We start from the raw sequence: 19873 nt of genomic DNA, 5'->3' as shown, positions 1-19873 counted from the left end.
AAGTTGGCGGTTCATTCCGCTGTGGCGACCCTTGATGAAGAAAAGGACTAAGTTGAAGGAAAATGAATGACTGAATGGCGTTTGAGCAAGCAATAAAAGTCTTTTTTTTTCAATAGAAGTCAATATTTACAGGTTTTTACAGCTTTTTTCAAAATATATTAGTTTGTGTTAACAACATAAGGGTTGGAACCACTTGTGAGGGTAAGTAAATTTTCATATTTGGGTAAACGTTTCACCCACTTGACACAGGTTTGATATAATTTGAGGGGGAAAAAAAAGGATAATACTCTGTTTTTTCATCCATGTGCTCCACGGTAAAACATGCAGGGTTCCACACATTTCATTCACATTGTCCCAACACAAATCGATTAAGTTAACATAACAAATTTAAGTGGATTGAACATAAAAGTTTCCCCCAAGAAATCTCAAGAATTGTGTTGTTTCACGATGAAAAGTGTTCCAGAGTGTTCCAGATTAAGTGGCATAGCACAATTAAAATTCATTGAGAATATAGGCCTACTTTTTGTTAGTAAAATAACCATCAGCGGTTTATAGTGATGATAATGTGCTGAAAAAAATACTATTCATTAGATGAATTTTTTAAGGTAATGGGTTGCAAACCATTTATATGTGCTGAATGTAAACAAACGAATTAAATTTGGTAATGTTCAACTTAATTTGTTTGTTTACATTGAGCACATGTAATTTTTTTTGCAAACAATGAGTGGCATCGCGGTGGCACAGTGGGTAGTGCTGTTGACTTACTGCAAGAAGGTCGCTGATTCGAGCCTCTGATGGGTCAGTAGGCATATCTGTATGGAGTTTGCATGTTCTCCCCGTGTTTGCGTGGGTTTCCTCCGCGTGCTACGGTTTCCCCCACAGTCCAAAGATATGCAGTGGTGAATTGGGTGAGTTAAATTGTCCGTAGTGTATGTGTGTGTATGGGAGTGTATAGGTGTTTGGGTTGCAGCTGGAAGGGCATCCGCTGCGTAAAACATATGCTGGATAAATTGGCGGTTCATTCCCCAGATTAATAAAGGGACTAAGCCGAAAAAGAAAGAATGAATATACTTTTTGTTAGTAAAATAACCATCAGGGGGTTATCTTGATGCTGATAACGCGTTAAATCAAAACGGATTTACATTCAAGAATGACTCGTGCACCACATATTCGCAATTTGAGTTGGCGTACAGTCGGTAAAGTCTGTCTCTGTGCGGTAATGAACAGTTGATGATGCGCTATAAAGGAGGAGGATGCTGCTTGCGTGGACGCGCATCTGATCGCCCCGCCTAGCGCAGCTGGAGCTTCTCACATCACATCACATACACACACACACACTGTACATCAGTCGCGCTGCCAACATGTTTCTGCTCGGATTCAGCCTCTGCCTGGCCGTCGTCCACGGGATTGTGCCCGAAATACCCAAAACAGACATGGACATCATTGCAAACATGGAGACAAATGCAGCAGAGGGGCAAACGATGAGTGACGTGTTGAAAGAGGTGGAGGAACTGATGGAGGACACGCAGCACAAGCTGGAGGACGCGGTGCATCAGGTATACAGCTTCAAAATACTACAAAATTACTGTTCTTCAGTGCGTAATCTTCCCTGCATGGTGATTTGAACTTCTGTCATAATTAATCATTTTGATAAAATCATCACTAATATATGACAATAAGTTTTACCAAAATCTTAGCCTCAACATAATAGCTTAGTTCATGTTACAAAAGGCCTGATCAGATATTAGAAGGTGGCATGGAAGTAACTATTATTTTACAAAAAAAGACACTTAACTAAAAATCTAATTTGTTTAAATCAATGCATTAGGGAACTTTAATAACACAATTTAATGGGAATGTTACACAAATAAATGCAGTAAAAATATTGTTCAGGGTAAGGTCATGTTATTGTGAAGTATGTTACTTTTACAGGTTTTACCATACTGCTGTTAGGCATTGGCTCCCCAGAAAGTACCATAAATCATTAAATTAATATAAAAAACTGATGGCAGATTATGCTGAAAAGTACATTTGAGCAGTATGTAGGTTAAAGTGATTGTACAGGCTTTTTAATGTATACACATATATAAATTTAATTTATGGGTCAATCATTTTCATTGTTTACAATCAATGTCAGAACTTTTTTTCCTTTTCTTTTTTTGTATGCAACTTAGAAAAAACATATTTTACATTCTGGTAGCATTATGTCCACTGTTACTGATTTTTGTAAATTACACAGTAATTACCTGTAATATGAACTGTGTTTTACTGTAGGACAGTTGTGCGGTATGTTACTGTATTTTAAAAAGTGCATTGTGAAAATTACTGTGTATTTTATTTACAGTAAATTTATACAATACTGTAAATACAAATACAGCTAGATAAATTGTGCTGTAAATGTAAATACAGTCTTTTTGTTATTGACTTACTGTAAGTTAAGCCGCGGTCCCACTTTTCTCCCCATAGACTTCCATTCATATGCACGTGAATGCGTCAGACAGGAAACGCAAGCTTGTGCGACAAGTTTCCCAGTTTGCTGTGTTGCAAAGTTCAAGCTTGGTGAACTCTGACCTGCAAAATTGCATCACAGGACCAATCGAAGATCAAAACATGACCTCTCTGCACAGAAATGCAAAACCAATCGCTCGCTTTTTTAAATGTCTAATTATTTTGTTTAATCCCGCCCCTTTTCGCAGTGACGTACGATAGAATTTCACATGCTTAAACTTTAGGGTGACCGTGGCTTTACTGGCAAACTGTTTCCAGTAAGATACTGTAGATTCTACAGGAAATTGTTAACAGTGTCCTTTTTGTGATAAAAGTCTGGATTATTGGTCTTCATTCAAGTGATAATATATATATATATATATATATATATATATATATATATATATATATATATATATATATATAATTTTTCTTATATAAAATATAAATACATATATTTATTTTTAATTTATATTTAATTGTGATCTTATTCATAGAATATATAATTGGCTCAGTGGTTAGCACTGTCGCCTAACAGCAAGAAGAACGCTGGTTCGAGTTCCAGCCGTGCCAGTTGGTATTTCTATGTGGAGTTTGCATACTCATTGCTGTCTCACGCCGATTCATAACTTTTTGATTTAGTGGCTAATTCGTGAATTTATACGATCTCATTCGTACTATTTAGTACAATTTGTTCATCCCTCCCCCAATGGCATTTGGGTTTAGAGGTACGGTTTGGTGCCACATCTCCTTTTTAAAATCGTACAATTTCATATGACTGAACTCGAATTAGCCACTAAACTGACAAAACGTAAAATAGTTACATTTCCTCGTACGATCAGGCTGGGAATCTTGAAGACTCCAACATGTGCTTCACCAGGACCTGATGAAGAATATATACTCAAATATATCTCGCAAATATGTGCAGGTAGCTAACACGTGTTACTATGAGCTGATAGATATGCCCATGTCATTTTAATGCATACATGAAAAAAAGAGCATTATTAGTTTTAAATTGTCTGTATCTTGGGCGACATGGTGGCTCAGTGGTTAGCATTGGTGCCTAACAGCAAGAAGGTTGGCGGTTTGAGTCTTGACTGGGCCAGTTGACATATCTGTTTGGAGTCTGCATGTTCTTCCCGTGTTCGTGTGGGTTTCCTCACAGTCCAAAGACATGTGCTATAGATGAGTTGGATGAACTAAATTGGGCCGTAGTGTATGAGTGTGTGTGAATGTGAGAGTGGATGTGTGTTGCCCAGTACTGGGTTGGGGCTGGAAGGGCATCCGTTGTGTAAAACATATGCTGGAATAGTTGGCGGTTCTAACCGCTGTGGCGACCCCTGATAAATAAAGGAATAGTGCGTAGGAGAATTAATTGTTTAATAACATTTTACAACTAAAGACTTTAGATTTCTTTTCTAATTTTCAGCTTTACAATGAGTCAGATATTGCTCTTTATTTCTGATATATAAAATAATTTTTAAATTCATTATCCTGTAATCATGAATGTCTTCCAAAATGAATGGAAACAGAACCCTTCGAGCCTTCAACTCATGAAAGGGATTTTTAAAGGTCAGCAGCTCGTGTACAAATAATTGCACAATTTTCCTTATACTGCAGTTTTGCACTAATAAATTCCTTCATCTTTCTTTCTAATTATACTTAGCTCAAAATTGTTACATGAATTAGTAATTGCTCTTCATTCTCCTACTTAGGTCTATGCGAATTAAATCATTAATCCTGAATGGCTCATTAAACGAATGCGAATTAAACCCTTGAAACAGAAACCAATTTCTAATGGTCAGTTCACACAAAAATAATGCAGTTTTCTTCTCTTTTTTCCGCTCAGATGGACAATGAGACAGCAAAATCAAGCCTCCATCCACAGAATGTCTCTTCAAACCTCCAAAATTACAGCGCTATAGAAACCATAGCTGGGAATCAATCCATTTCTATCGGAGAGAGAATCAATAAGGTTGGTGAAGAGCTTTTATTACATTCAGTAATTTAAACACAGTTGCATGCTCTCCAGAACACTTGAATCTGATTGGTCAAATCATTTGATATAACGTCCGCATAACTAGTTATCACAGGCAACTAGTTCATAGATCATTTAATCTTAATTTATATTGTGCACATCAAGGGATACTATTGTCCCAAGTACTTTCCCATGTGAATATGATGTTCAATGACTCAATGTGATTTTAATTTCAGACAACAGACAATTCAACGGAAGAGACAAACAACTCGTCATCAATACAGCCCAGAGACAAAGAGAACAGCGTCAATCACGTAGGCTTTCTGTCCATCTTTCTGTCTTATTGTGTCTGAGGAACATCCATTTATATTCTTCAGCCAGACGTCGCTACAACCAAAACCAAAGCCAATATTGACTTCAAGGGATCTTAAAGGGATAGTTCATCCAAAACTAATAATTCTGTGTCTATTTACTATCTACTCACAGGTAGAAAGGTTTGGTTTCAAAACTTTATGAGCTTCTTTTTTTTTTCTGTTGAACACAAAAGAAGATATTTTTAAGAATGTTGAAAACCTGTAACCATTGACTTGTGTTTGTTTTTCCTATTATCGCTGAACGTGGTTTCAGTTTTTCAGCTTTCTTCAAAAATATCTTATACAGACAGAAGAAACTCATAAAATTTAGAATGAACAGTGAATATATTTTCATTTTCACATGAGCTATTCCATTAATAAAAATCCCAAAATGACCTCAGTAAATCCCTTAAGCAAAACTCAATGTCTTAAGCAAACCGGGGTCATCAGCTGTTTTTTTTTTTCTTCAAGATGTCTTTTTGGCATTCATACCCAAACAATTTAATGTAAACTGTCAGTTATTGGATTAAAATGTGATAAAAATCACTATTTATTCTAATGATTGAGAAAACAATGATTGAATGTAGCCTATTAAAAATACAGAAAATAAATTGCATCAAGTTATCTGATCTCATTATACATTTCCTCACTCTATGATTTAAATGTACATGGATTCTTATTAATGTACATTATTATTCTTATTATTCTTATCTTACTTACTGTAGACGTTTAGATGTATACACTCACCTGCCACTTTATTAGGTACACCTTACTAGTACCGGGTTGGACCCCTTTTTGCCTTAAGAAGTGCTTTAATCCATCATGGCATAGATTCAACAAGGTACTGGAAAATTCCCCAGAGATTTTGGTCCATATTGACATGATTGCATCACAGAGTTGCTGAAGATTTGTCAGCTGCACATCAATGATGCGAATTTTCCGTTCCACCACATCCCAAAGGTGCTCTATTGGAATGAGATCTGGTGACTGTGGAGGCCCTTTGAGTACAGTGAGCTCACTGTCATGTTCAAGAAACCAATCTTCTATTGTCCACTTTTGGTGAGCCTGTGCGAATTGTAGCCTCAAGCCGGTGTGGTCTTCTGCTGCTGTAGCCCATCTGCTTCAAGGTTGGACGTGTTGTGCTTTCAGAGATGCTCTTCTGCCGTTGTAACGAGTGGTTATTTGAGTTACCGTTGCCTTTCTGTCATTTCAAACCAGTCTGGCTATTCTCCTCTGGCATCAACAAGGCATTTGTGCCCACAGAACTGCCACTCACTGGATATTTTCTCTTTTTCAGACCATTTTCTGTAAACCCTAGAAATGGTTGTGCGTGAAAATCCCAGTAGGTCAGCAGTTTCTGAAATACTCAGACCAGCCCGTCTGGCACCAATAACCATGCCACGTTTAAAGTCACTTAAATTACCTTTCTTCCCCATTCTGAGGCTCGGTTTGAACTGCAGTAGATCCTCTTGACCATGCCATGTAAATGCATTGAGTTGTTGCAATGTGATTGGCTGATTAGAACGAGCAGTTGAACAGGTGTACCTAATAAAGTGGCCCACAAGTGTATATGTTAATGAACTACTCTAATTTTCTCTCATTTGGTGTTAAATTAACCTTAATAACAAAAGCACCATGAAAATTCTCAACATTTAGTCTAAACCTTATATATATTGTGAAGATTGTTGGGGAAAAAAGCAGCCATTGACATCCATAGTAGGAATAAAAAAATACTATGGAAATCAATGGTTGCTTTTTTGTGTTTAGCAGAAGAAACTCAAACAGAAGTAAACGATGACAGAATTTTCATTTTTGGGTCAATTGTCCCATTAAGAACGTACAGATAGGGAGGATCGGCTCTGACCAAAACCCTTGTACTTGCTCACATTTCTCAGAGACGTCAGGAGAAATAGAAATACCCTTCCTCAGAGTTTAATTTGCCGGCTGACTGAAACGAGGCCGTCTGCTGTGTATTGACCTGTTCTTTTAGATGGCAGGGTTCTGGATCTGAGGTGACAGTTCAGCTGATTAGGCAAGATACTTGTCAGAGATACAAGATATTCATCTGGGACTTTACAGATCTATTTGACATTTCAGATAGGCCCATTCCAGCCACAAACGGAGCATTTATTTCAGAAGAAAGTAAAAGCTGAATAACAGAGTGGATTTCTTGTTTTAGTTTATGATTTATTCCAGAATCCATAACCCATTTGATAAATAAAAAAACAAAAATCACTTCAGAAATGCAAATCGATTTGTTGTCAGCTGACTACCTTAATGACAGAACAACATTAAATTGACATTAACATCGGCATCAAAAACACATCAAAAATCGTTGATGTGTTTTTGATGCCAAAGTTAGATGTCAATTAGATGTCATTTTGACATCAAGGTAGTTTACATGCATTGTAGGGATACAAAAGCCAGTGTAAATTTAAAATTTCAGATTAATAAAACTTTTTTAACCTTATTTTAAAAATACATTTTTTATGGTCAAAAGGGCATCAATGTGTGGATGTCAAATAGATGTCAAGAATTGGACATCAAATTCATTAATATGCAACAGTTACTCAAATAAGCACTCGTTTCAACCGAAGCAGATGAGCATCTCTGAATGCACAATACGTCCAACCTTGAGGCAGATGGGCTACAGCAGCAGAAGACCACACTGGGTGCCACTCCTGTCAGCTAAGAACAGGAAACTGAGGCTACAATTCGCACAGGCTCAGCAAAATTTGTACAATAGAAGATTGGAAAAGCATTGCCTGGTCTGATGAGTCTTGATTTCTGCTGTGACACTCAGATGGAAGGGTCAGAATTTGGCATCAACAACATGAAATCATGGATCCATCCTGCCTTGTATCAACAGTTCAGACTGCCGGTTTAATGGTGTGGGGGATATTTTCTTGCACACTTTGGGCTCATTAGTACCAACTGAGCATCATGTAAATGCCACAGCCTACCTGTGTATTGTTGCTGACCATGTCCATCCCACAAAGTACCTTCTGATGGCTACTTCCAGCAGGATAACATGTGATGTCATAAAGTGCGAATCATCTCAGATTGGTTCTTTAAACATGACTTTACTGTACTCAAAGGGCCTCCACAGTCACCAGATATCAATCCAATAGAGCACCTTTGAGATGTGGTGGAACGGGAGATTCACATCATGGATGTGCAGCCAACAAATCTGCAGCAATTCTGTGATGCTATCATGTCAAGATGGAGCAAAATCTCTGAGGAATAATTCCAGTACCTTGTTGAATCTATGCCATGAAGGATTAAGACAGTTCTGAAGGCAAAAAGGGTCCAATCCGGTATTAGTAAGGAGTACCTAATAAAGTAAGCGCAATTTATAGTAAACTGAGTCAAACCAAAGATATATAATAATAATATTTTTAATAATAATAATAATATCTCTTAGCATTACTGAACTCTTATCATTAATGGCTTAGCGTAACAGGCGAAACAGGCAACATCTTTATTTGCCTGTCACCAAGTATTTAAATGCACTGAACAAATATTTAATAATGTAACAATGTATCAACGTTGCGTAACAATCAAAAGTCTTTTTCTTTTACTTTTTTGTGCGATGTAAGAGTACATGAATTGCACATCGAGCCCTTGCATCCCTAAAAAACAGCATTTAATTACATTATTTACACTCACCCTCTGCCTTTATTTATAAACCAGGATAGAAGAAGGAGGGAAATAACAACTCCACAAAATCATCTCATATCCTCTGCTGTTTTAACTCTATAAACTACAACTCTGGCATTAATCAGTATGTGGATTGTGTGTTAAATGTGATACTAAAATCTGTTTTCTTTTCTTGTGTCTTTCAGGAGTGTGTCATTGACGAAGACTGTGAGAAGGGCAAGTACTGCCTCTATGAGACGCACAGCTCAAAGTGTCTGCCATGCAAACAGCTTGATGCGGTAAGCAGTTTCACATTTCACAGAGCAGGCGCACCACAAGGTAGACTTAACCTCCATTATTATCCAGTAGGAAATATCCTCTAGTTTATGCTGTGTTCAACCTGCTCTCTAGTTAATTCCATTCACCCAGGAAGCATATTACAGGGGAGGTTGGGAGTCTGACATCTGTAATTAATGCATTATCCCAGCTGAATGACGCCAAAAAAAATGTGTGTTGGGGTCGGGCCTTTAAATAGTGGAAAATTGTTTCATTTACCTAACATTTAGTCATTTAGCAGCCTACAATTCAAACAATGAAGCCAGCTTACAATTGAGGAGGCATTCGGCAATTCAAGAAGGATGCAATACACACAAAGGAACTGAGTCAACATTAGATAGTAAAAAAATCGTTGTCATGTTTTTAATCGCCAAAGTTAGATGTCAATATGATGTCATTTTGACATCAAGGTAGTTTACATGGGATACAAAGGCTGCGTCCAAAATTGCCTACTACTCAGTAGGTACTGCATTTAAATTTAAGTGATGTTTTATAAACAAATTTCGGGAGAAGCACGATCAGTTTTTGACGAGGCTAATTCATCACTAGCTACTTTTCCACCCACCTATTTTTATGTGCATTTTGGGTATGCAGATAAAAAAAACAGTTGATGGAAACACCAACATGCGCATATATTTATAAACAAATGTGCTTGACTGAGTAGGATAAACTTTTTATTTGCTAAAAAAAGATGTGCGTAAACTACGATGGTATCCCTTTTACCAAACAAATTCCAGTATGTGCATAAAAAAGTCATGTGAGTTTGTGATAAGAGATCATGTGATGATGAAAATGTGTGCGAATGGACAAACCAGCAGGCTGAGCACACTGTAAAACATCTGAAATGTTGTTTTGGTTATTCTAAAATGCCTTAATCATTTCAGTATTAGTGTTATTATATTATTAATGACCTCCAGAATCAAGAGCGTCTGCGCTCCATGTCTCACACCGCACGTTCACTGCGTGTCAGGATTGTCTTCTGAGCTGCAAGTCATTTATTAAATGAAGAAAAGATTGACGCAGCTTCTCCTACCGCAGCAAATTCCATTTTTACTGATGATATTTGGCGCCAGATAATAAGGAATTGACGACTTTGATCTCTTTGACTCGTTGGATGGAAACGCTGCTTTATTCGCACATCTTTTATGCAATATTCCAGTTTTGCTAAATAAAGTTAATTTGCATTTTTGGATGGAAACATAGCTATTGACAATCTTTCTAATATCCAATCAGCTTAAGACCAAACCCCTATAAATAGTCAAAGGTGTTATACCTCAATTTTTTTATTCTGGTGTCGGGCTTGACGCTGCGCTTGGACCCTATCTCTCTCTATCTTGATATGGGGAATAACACGAGTTAGGGACCGATCACACCAAACGCGATTTATGCGTTGAGAGGCACCTTTTTTGAATGATTTTCTAACAGCCTTGAGCGTTTTGCACGCTGCTTATGTTCCCTGCACGCCTCGTGTTTTTGCCGCTGCACGCAGTGCACTTGCAGTTGAAAAAATCAACTCTGAGCGGAAAAAGCGTTTTACGTCAGTCATTTTGATATATAAATATATATCAAAATTATATTTATATCAACAGCAACACTCTTACACAATACCCAGCTGATTCGCATTGTTGTTGTCATTGTCTAGCGACATAAAAAAACGAACTGCACTTCTTTTTTTCTTGACAACAAAAAAGGCAGTGGAGCGCCTTGTGTTTTTAGAACGTAAGTGCGCGTTCGGTGTGATCACCCCCTTAGGGTGTCTTTCTGAGCTCAGAACCCTCTCCCCGGAGAGCACACTTATTCTATTCAGTCAAATATCTCTTAGTCTGAACTCGTGAAATGTACTACTCGACCGTTAGAAAAGAACAATCTATACAGTATGAATGTGCGCAGTATGAATGGAACTTGGACGTACAACATCTGCCATTTTGTCATGATCACATGACCTACCCGATCAGTTCCGTCGCTTCACTACAATTCATGAATTCTCATGCGGGGCATGATGGGATAGCGTAAGACTTCAGAATCTTACCGGAAGTTGTAGGTCACCCGGGTACTTCTCGTGTAGTTTTTTCGCGACCTATGAACTTGGACATACTACTCGGCTTGCATACTGCTTTTAGCGTACTATATAGCATGAAAGTATGCGATTTCGGACACAATGTGTAAATTTGGAATTTTAGATTAATACATTTTTTTAAATATTATAATATGTTTTGCATTGTTATTTTGGTGGTCAAAACGGCATCAATGTGTGGATGTCAAACAGACGTCAAGGATTTGACATCAAATCAATTAGCATTAGTGTTTTTTGATGTGGTTTTGACAACAAGGTGCCCGCTGGGAATTGTGAGTACATTTAAAGCATTTTCCATTCATTTTCCTCAAACTGATATGACAAACAACAAATTTAGCAGATTTTGTCAATTCAAAACCTGCATCTTACAATTCAAACAATGAAGTCAACTTACTGTACAATTGAGGAGGCATTCGGCAATTCAACAAGAAGAGGAAATACACACAAAGTAACTCTCAGTGCTCAGAGAATTAAGTGCGAGAGTTCGGAGGGGTGAATGCTCTTTTTTTAGAGAGAGAAGAGTGTTTCAACAGGCGGTTTGTCAGGCCCACTCACCTGTGTGAGGCACACTTCATGAAAGGACGATTTTGTTTTTTTTTTAGAGATATGGAGTGGTTGTAAGATTGTAAGTGTGCAAAATTGTTGCAAGTGTCAGTTAAAATGGCAAATGACAGAGTGTTTTCTAATAATGCGAATAATAAGCTAATACGAATGTAAATTTGACCTTCCCTATAATAGTTCATACCATTATCAATACATGATCGCACCCAAGAAATGAGAAAATATTTCATCAGCAGTCTTCAAATCCAGCACAGAGCGATGGATAGACTCTGAGGGCAAGTGTTTAAAAGATACCTTCTCTTGTAAAACAGCCATTTGCATCTAAACATAGCCTAAAAGTAATGTAAAATTGATTTGTAAGGTGTATTTTAATAGAATAGTAGAATAACAGAATTTTAATTGTTACTATTCATCAAAATTCAGCATTTTATATAAAAATATAGGTCAAATCGCATGTCTGTTGAAATAACTTATCACAAGTCACTGTATAGGTCACAATTCAACCATTCATTAATTCATTTTCTTTTTGGCTTAGTCACTTTATTAATCTGGGGTCGCCACAGCAGAATGAACCGCCAACTTATCCAGCACATGTTTTATGCAGCGGATTTCCTTCGAGCTGCAACCTATCACTGGGAAACACCCATACACACTCATTCACACACATACACTACGGACAATTTAGCTTCCCCCTATAGCGCACTGTGGGGGAAACCGGTGCACCCGGAGGAAACCCATGCGGGAGAACATGCAAACTCCACACAGAAATGCCAACTGACCCAGCCAAGGCTCGAACCAGCGACCTTCTTGCTGTGAGGCGACAGCACTACCTACTGCGCTACTGTGTCACCCAGAATTCAACCATCATCCCTAAAAACAAATAAGCTTGAATATTAAAAAAATGATATATAATCTATCTATCTATCTATCTATCTATCATCTATCTATCTATCTATCTATCTATCTATCTATCTATCTATCTATCTATCTATCTATCTATCTATCTATCTATCTATCTATCTATCTATCTATCTATCTATCTATCTGCCTGCCTACCTACCTCAATATCTATCTATCTATCTATCTATCTATCTATCTATCTATCTATCTATCTATCTATCTATCTATCTATCTATCTATCTATCTATCTATCTATCTATCTATCTATCTATCTATCTATCTATCTATCTATCTATCTATCTATCTATCTATCTATCTATCATTCGTTGTATCTATCTGCCTGCCTGCCTGCCTGCCTGCCTACCTACCTACCTACCCATCACCTCCCTACCTACCTACCTACCTACCTACCTACCTATCTATCTATCTCTCTATCTATCTACCTACCTACCTACCTACCTACCTACCTACCTACCTACCTACCTACCTACCTACCTACCTATCTATCTATCTATCTATCTATCTATCTATCTATCTATCTATCTATCTATCTATCTATCTATCTATCTATCTATCTATCTATCTATCTACCTACCTACCTACCTACTTACCTACCTACCTACCTACCTACCTACCTACCTATTTATCTATCTATCTATCTATCAATCTATCTATCTATCTATCTATCTATCTATCTATCTATCTATCTATCTATCTATCTATCTATCTATCTATCTATCTATCTATCTATCTATCTATCTATCTATCTATCTATCTATCTGTCTGTCTGTCTGTCTGTCTGTCTGTCTGTCCAATAATATGCATAAGACATGCTGAAGTAATACAGAAACTACTGAAAAAAGCAGACTCCATTGACAGTAAATGTACAGTATATTTGTTCTGCTTTCTCTGGGGCTCTGCAAAACAAACACAGCACAGATAACGTGGCTTTCCAACAATATGATGCAACTGAGTCTGCATTGTGACTGCATTGCAGCACAAGCGCACCTGGAATCTGATATGCTGGAGCATTTCTCCTTTGGGTTGCACATCAAAGTGCGCGGACTGCTGAATATGAGCACTTTCCCCGGCCTCACGGAGGACATATTGAGTTCAATCAGAGGCACAGGAAGTGTAGAAGCCAGCTAAGCAGAATACAGATGTGCTTTAGATTTTTTAAGCATTCTCTAGGAATTTTTCTTAGATGAAGGTAAAAGGGGATAAAATATAGATTCAATGCATACACAGAGACAAAAGATGTTTTGGGTTGCACAGTCACCTCACAGCAAGAAGGTCACAGGTTCGAGGCTCAGCTGGGTCAGTTGGTGTTTCTGTGTGGAGTTTGCATGTTCTCCCCATGTTCGCGTGGGTTTTCTCCACAGTGCGCTATAGGTGAACTGGGTAAGCTAAATTGTCCGTAGAGTATGTGTGTGAATGAGTGTGTATGGGTGTTTCCCAGTGATAGGTTGCAGCTCGAAAAGCATCCGTTGTGTAAAACATATGCTGGATAAGTTTGTGGTTCATTCCGCTGTGGTGACCCCAGATTAATAAAGGGATTAAGCCAGAAAGAAAATGAATGAATGAATGAATGAATAAATGGTTGTTGGTGGTGGTTAATACTATAAATATTAGTGGCCTAAGACTGTCTCATTGTGTCCTGTGTCCCTCAGTCATGCACCAAAGACGAAGAGTGCTGTGCAGGACAGTTGTGTGTTTGGGGTCAGTGCACCATCAACATCACGAAGGGGGATGCAGGAACCATCTGTCAGTATCAGACTGATTGTAAGGAGGATTTCTGCTGTGCCTTTCATAAAGGTACGAGAGTCTTGCATCAAAAATGTATGCCATTTCTTTGTAAACATTTTGGTAAAACTGCTGGATCAGTGTTGCCGACTATTGCAAATGAAAAGTAGCTAAAACCTGCCCAAAAAGTCGCTAATTGTTGCCAGATGATGACATACACTAATTTGCATATCAGTGACGTCATCATGCAGTATCTGACAAGTATAAGCCTGTCATGTCTCTACTCTCTGAGGCACTGTGTATCATATTGTATTAAAGCATTACATCCAGATGCACAATAAATAGGTTCTTATTAACATATTACTTTGCGTGATGACGTCATTGCGCAACTTAAAACTACATCCTTATGTAGTATACATAATAATTAATGTTTCCTCAGGCTGGCCATCTCAGCAAAAACATTAACTGAAATATGTCCATTTAGAGTTGTATGAAAAATAGCGTTGACTATTTGTAAAATACAAACACTTTTTAATAAGAATTTTTGATAAGAAACTTGTGAAATGAACACATTTGTGAAAGTGACAACAATTATAGCACTATTGGAATTTATTGCTACCTAAATGACCAACAATTATACATGTTAACAAATCGTCACCTTCGAATTATAAGGTTCTATCTGCGTTCTGAATAATTTTGAGATATTGAGCTTCAAAGTTTTTGCATTCCATATGGCAAACCAGCCTGATCTGATTTTGTCAGTTTAGTGGCTAATTCGTATGAATTTGTACGAGTTCAGTCGTACGAAATTGTACAATTTTAAAAAGGAGGCGTGGCACCTAACCCCGCCCCTAAACCCAACCGTCATTGGGGGATGAGCAAATCGTACTAAATTGTACGAATTAGATCGTACAAATTTGTACGAATTAGACACTAAATCAAAAAGTTACGAATTGCCGTGAGATTGTGTTGGGCAAACAGTATGTGTGTAACTTTGTTTTCTAAATAAAAAGTCTTAAAATGTGAACAGCTAATAAAAAAGCATCACATAATGTTAATAAGTTGTCATTTATTAAGAATATGTCAATAGTTCAATTTTGACAAAAATGTCAGATAGAACCTTATAATTCTAAGGTGACGAAATATCAGTAAATTAACAGTTATGAAAAAGAATCTGAGCTAGCAATTTACTCTACTGAGTGAAGCCCGCAGCCGCTGCTCTTTTGCGTCACTTTTTAAAAATTGCTAAAAGTCGCCAAATGAATTTTAAAAATTGCTAAATTTGTTGCTAGGCGCTTTTTAAAAAAAAACAAGTTTCTAGGGTAGTATGAAAAGTTGATAAATCTAGCAACAAAATTGCTCAATTGGAAACACTGTGCTGGATTTGTTTGTTTTTTTTTCAGCCTTGCTATTCCCAGTGTGCATCGCTAAGCCAATAGAACGTGAGCGCTGCATCATTTCAGCCAATCACCTGATGGAGCTGCTGTCGTGGGATATGGAGGGGGAGGGGCCTCAAGAGCACTGCCCATGTGCTGGAGACCTGCAGTGCCAACATCGCGGGTATCAGACACTTAAAAATGACAGAAATATGCAAAAATGAATAAATAAATAAAAAATATTTATGATTTTCATATAATTTTTTTACCATGATTTACAGAGACTATATACACCACAATACTAATTAACATTTAGTCATTTTAAACTGCCATTTGTAAACAAGAGGTTTTTTGAAATTTTGTATGATAACTTAACTCTTTATATAATTAGTATATCAATAATATCTACTAGATATTTTAATTAGTAGAGGTCAGGATATATATTTTCTTCATTTCGATCTGTAACAGTGAATGATTATTTCACCCATATTTTGATGTTTTGTTTTCACAAAATTGTATTGAAGCATTAAAATAAACTATATTTTATATGGTTTCTATACATGCAGACTATTAAATTAAAATTTTCTTAAATTTTAATACCTCATCTTTGACACAGAAAGTGGATCAAAATATTTAATCTTGAACTTGAATATTTAAATTAGTTTGTCGCTCATGTTCACTAGTTACATTTCAAGTCAAAAAATGTTGCACAAATAATAGTAATATAATATTATATATTATTACCTTTAGATAAATAAATTATTGTGATTTTGTGCTCGATTATTATTGTTACATAGCTTAACATTTTCATCATCTTTCTGATAAAATTAATAAAATCCTGGTGAGCAGAAAAAGCTTTCAGAAACTAAACAAAATTCCAAATTGTTGACGCATAGTGTATAGAAAATATACATAATGTGCTTAAGGTAATAAATAATAATGAATAAATATATAAAAAATATATACATAATACCAATATTCAAAATCATTTCTACTTTCTTTATTTTCATATAATTTGTACTTCATTTCAGCGAGGCTGCATTTAAATGACTTAACATTAAAAAAGGGATGTCTTTTTTTTAAATGCTGTTGAATTTTCTATTCTTTAAAGGAGGGAGAGTTCACCTACAAAAATTCTGTTAACATTTACTTACTTTTCACTTGTTCAAATCCTGTTTGAGTTTCTCTCTTTCTTCTGTTGAACACAAAGGAGGATAATGTGAAAAATGCTGGAAACCAGTAACCAGTGTTTGTTTTTCCTACAATAGAAGTCAATAGTTAACTCTAGAATTTGGACAATAGCATTTTTTTAGAGAACGATCTCTTTAAGAAAATATAAATCAATCACATTTGATCAAATAAATGAAGCCTTTGACATTTTAAAATACTATTAAATTAAAGGATTTGATATTTTACATTCAAATCCGTGGCTACAGTATATACAGTTGAAGGAAAAATTATTAGCTCTCCTGGGAAATTGTATTCTCCATTTATTTATTTATTTATTTTAGTTTGGCTAGATTTTACATATACATATATATATATATATATATATATATATATATATATATATATATATATATATATATATATATATACACACACACACACACACAGTTGAAGTCAGAATTTTTTTTTTTTTCTTTTTTAAATATTTCCCAAATGATGTTTAACAGAGGAAGAAAATGTTCACAGTATGTCTGATAATATTTTTTCTTCTGGAGAAAGTCTTTTTTGTTTTATTTTTTTAAACATCATTTCAGGGTCAAAATTATTAGCCCCTTTTAAGCTATATTTTTTTGACTGTCTACAGAACAAACAATCGTTATACAATAGCTTGCCTAATTACCCTAATTAACCTAGTCAAGCCTTTAAATGTCACTTTAAGCTTTATAGAAGTGTCTTGAAAAATATCTAGTAAAATATTATCCACTGTCATCATGGCAAAGATAAAATAAATCAGTTATTAGAAATGAGTTATTAAAACTATTATGTTTAGAAATGTGTTGAAAATCTCTTCATAAATTGAGGAAAAAAATAAGAGGGGACTAATAAATCAGAGGCGCTAATAATTTTGTCTTCAACGTATGTATATATATATATATACATATATAATTAGCCATTTTAAAAATGGATATTTTTCGATTAATAGAGTAGAATGTTAATATGTTTTATTCTATAAACATCTGATATCATTTTATGCTAATATTGCCATTTAAAGGCCACATGAACCGGAAGCTGCGAATGTTTTTTGGGGGTTGTTTTTTGGTATTGTGAAGCAGTTCCTAGAGAAACAGAATTTTTAATGAGAAAACAGTGGGCATGGCTTGGATGTAAAGTAGGCAATTCATTCAGAAAGATCAGGAAAAGGGTTTGGGGAGAGTTCTTACAAGCGAACAGACTCCTCATCCTCACCACTTGTTTGACAGCTGGAGAGGCGTGCTTAAGTATGTTAGCCACGCTCAATACCTCAAACAGACGTAATCTGAGAATTTAACTGAAAGCAAACAGGAAGTTTCAGCATTTTCAGATTTTAAAGACTACAAGGGCAAACAGCTTTTTTTTCTTAATAACTTCACATGTGAAGTGTTCAACACTTCAAAACTAGCAATGTGAGCTAACTAAATCATGTGGCTAGTTATTTGTCCTTTAAAGCCTTCCAGAACATGATAATTAGTTCAATTCAATTCAATTCACCTTTATTTGTATAGCGCTTATACAATGTAGATTGTGTCAAAGCAGCTTCACATAAAGGGTCATAGTAAATTAGTCAGAACAACAAATCCTTTAAATTTGATGTGGTTGAAAATTATCCTACCAAAAGTTGATTTGCTAACTTTTTGCTAACTGTATTGTGTTGTGTTGTGCAGCCGTGGTGCGCTGTGTCTGAAGAGCCAGAACTCCAGCGAGGAGGAGCTCACCGACACACTTTACTCTGAGATCGACTACATCGTCTGAGACTTCAACACAAAGACGAAGAAGAGCCGCTCAAACGCTTCATCATAACTCCACAGCTTTATAGAAAATTACTCCTTCCTTGTAGAAATAAATACCACATTCACCGACAAGCCCTGAAATGCAGCTGTGAATATTCACTGAGAGCCTGAATGTAAAAGACTGTTCACACTGACATCTGTGTAAAAGCGTCAAGCTGATTCATCAAGTGACAGCAAGAGCTAAATAAATAACTTTAAATCGAGACTGAATGTAAATCAAATGTCAGTGTTATCAGCAGCTTTGAAGATCGATAGTGGGTTTTAAAGGGATAGAAAAATTCTGACATCACTGACTCATCCTTCACCTTTCACGAACCTGTTTGAGTTTCTTCAGTTTTTAAAGATATTTTGAAGAATGTTGAAACCGTTGATGGGCAGCATGGTGGCTCAGTGGTTAGCACTGCCGCCTCAGTAAGAAGGTCACTGATTCGAGTCCCAGCTGGGTCAGTTGGCATCTCTGTGTAGAGTTTGCATGTTCTACCCATGTTGGCGTGGGTTTCCTCCGGGTGCTCCGGTTACCCCCACAGTCCAAAGACATGCACTATAGGTGAATTGAATGAGCTAAATTGGATGCAGTGTATGTGTGTGAATGTGAGTGTGTTTCCCAATACTGGGTTGCAGCTGGAAGGGCATCCGCTGTGTAAAACATATGCTGGAATAGCTGGCTGTTCATTCCGCTGTGGTGACCCCTGATGTATAAAGGAACTAAGCCGAAGGAAAATGAATGGTTCCTATTGACTTCCAGAGTAGTGAAAAAAAAATATGGAAGTCAATGGTTACAGGCTTCCAACATTCTTCAAAATATCTTTTAAACAAAAGAAAAAAAAACTCTAGGTTTTGAATAAGTCAAGGGTGAGTAAATGAGAGAATTTTCATTTTTGGGTGAACTAACCCTTTTTAAGCACTGGGCAGAAGCACTTATTATTAATGTACAGTACTAACACTTGAAAAATATGTCTGGCAGAGAAAACATGAAGACTAGCTTTAATAAGATCCAGTTCATCTCAATTACACATAGTAGCGAAAGTAACACTGTAAGCTGAATTAAGCCTCATGTAATCTCCCTATAGGCAATATAAATACCATAAATTCACTCCAGAAAAATAAAAAAAGTTGGAAAATGCTTCTGTTGTTTCGCTGTTTATTTTGTATACTAGTTATAATTAAACAAAGTCCTGCTGAACAAAACAGCTTAAGCCAGCCTAAGCTGGTTGGCTGGTTTTAGAGGGGTTTTGACCATTTTCAGGCTGGTTTTAGCTGGTCAGGCTGTAAAATGGCTAGCTAAAACCAGCCTGACAAGTCTGGTGTAAGCCGGACATAGTAGGTTTTGGCTGAGCTCCCAGCCTGCCAAGCTCATGTCCTGACCAGCTAAGACCCGGTTGAGGCTGGAAACCACAATCCCTCAATCCAGCCTAGAATATAAATTTATA

The 19873-nt window shown here is 36.5% G+C and overlaps 1 protein-coding gene across 1 annotated transcript; it reads left to right on the top strand.

Annotated features, from left to right (window-relative positions):
- The first annotated feature begins 1318 nt into the window (after positions 1-1318).
- dkk3a (dickkopf WNT signaling pathway inhibitor 3a) lies at positions 1319-19553 on the top strand. Its single transcript, XM_056462979.1, has 7 exons — positions 1319-1556; positions 4337-4462; positions 4702-4779; positions 8664-8756; positions 13999-14143; positions 15475-15631; positions 18318-19553. Exons 1-7 carry the CDS (start codon positions 1362-1364, stop codon positions 18403-18405), a joined length of 882 nt encoding a protein of 293 aa, XP_056318954.1. The 5' UTR covers positions 1319-1361; the 3' UTR covers positions 18406-19553.
- Positions 19554-19873: the final 320 nt, after the last annotated feature.

Source organism: Danio aesculapii, chromosome 7, assembly GCF_903798145.1.
Source record: "Danio aesculapii chromosome 7, fDanAes4.1, whole genome shotgun sequence".
In the NCBI taxonomy this organism is placed as follows: domain Eukaryota; kingdom Metazoa; phylum Chordata; class Actinopteri; order Cypriniformes; family Danionidae; genus Danio; species Danio aesculapii.
This window is presented reverse-complemented; position numbering and strand designations above follow the sequence as displayed.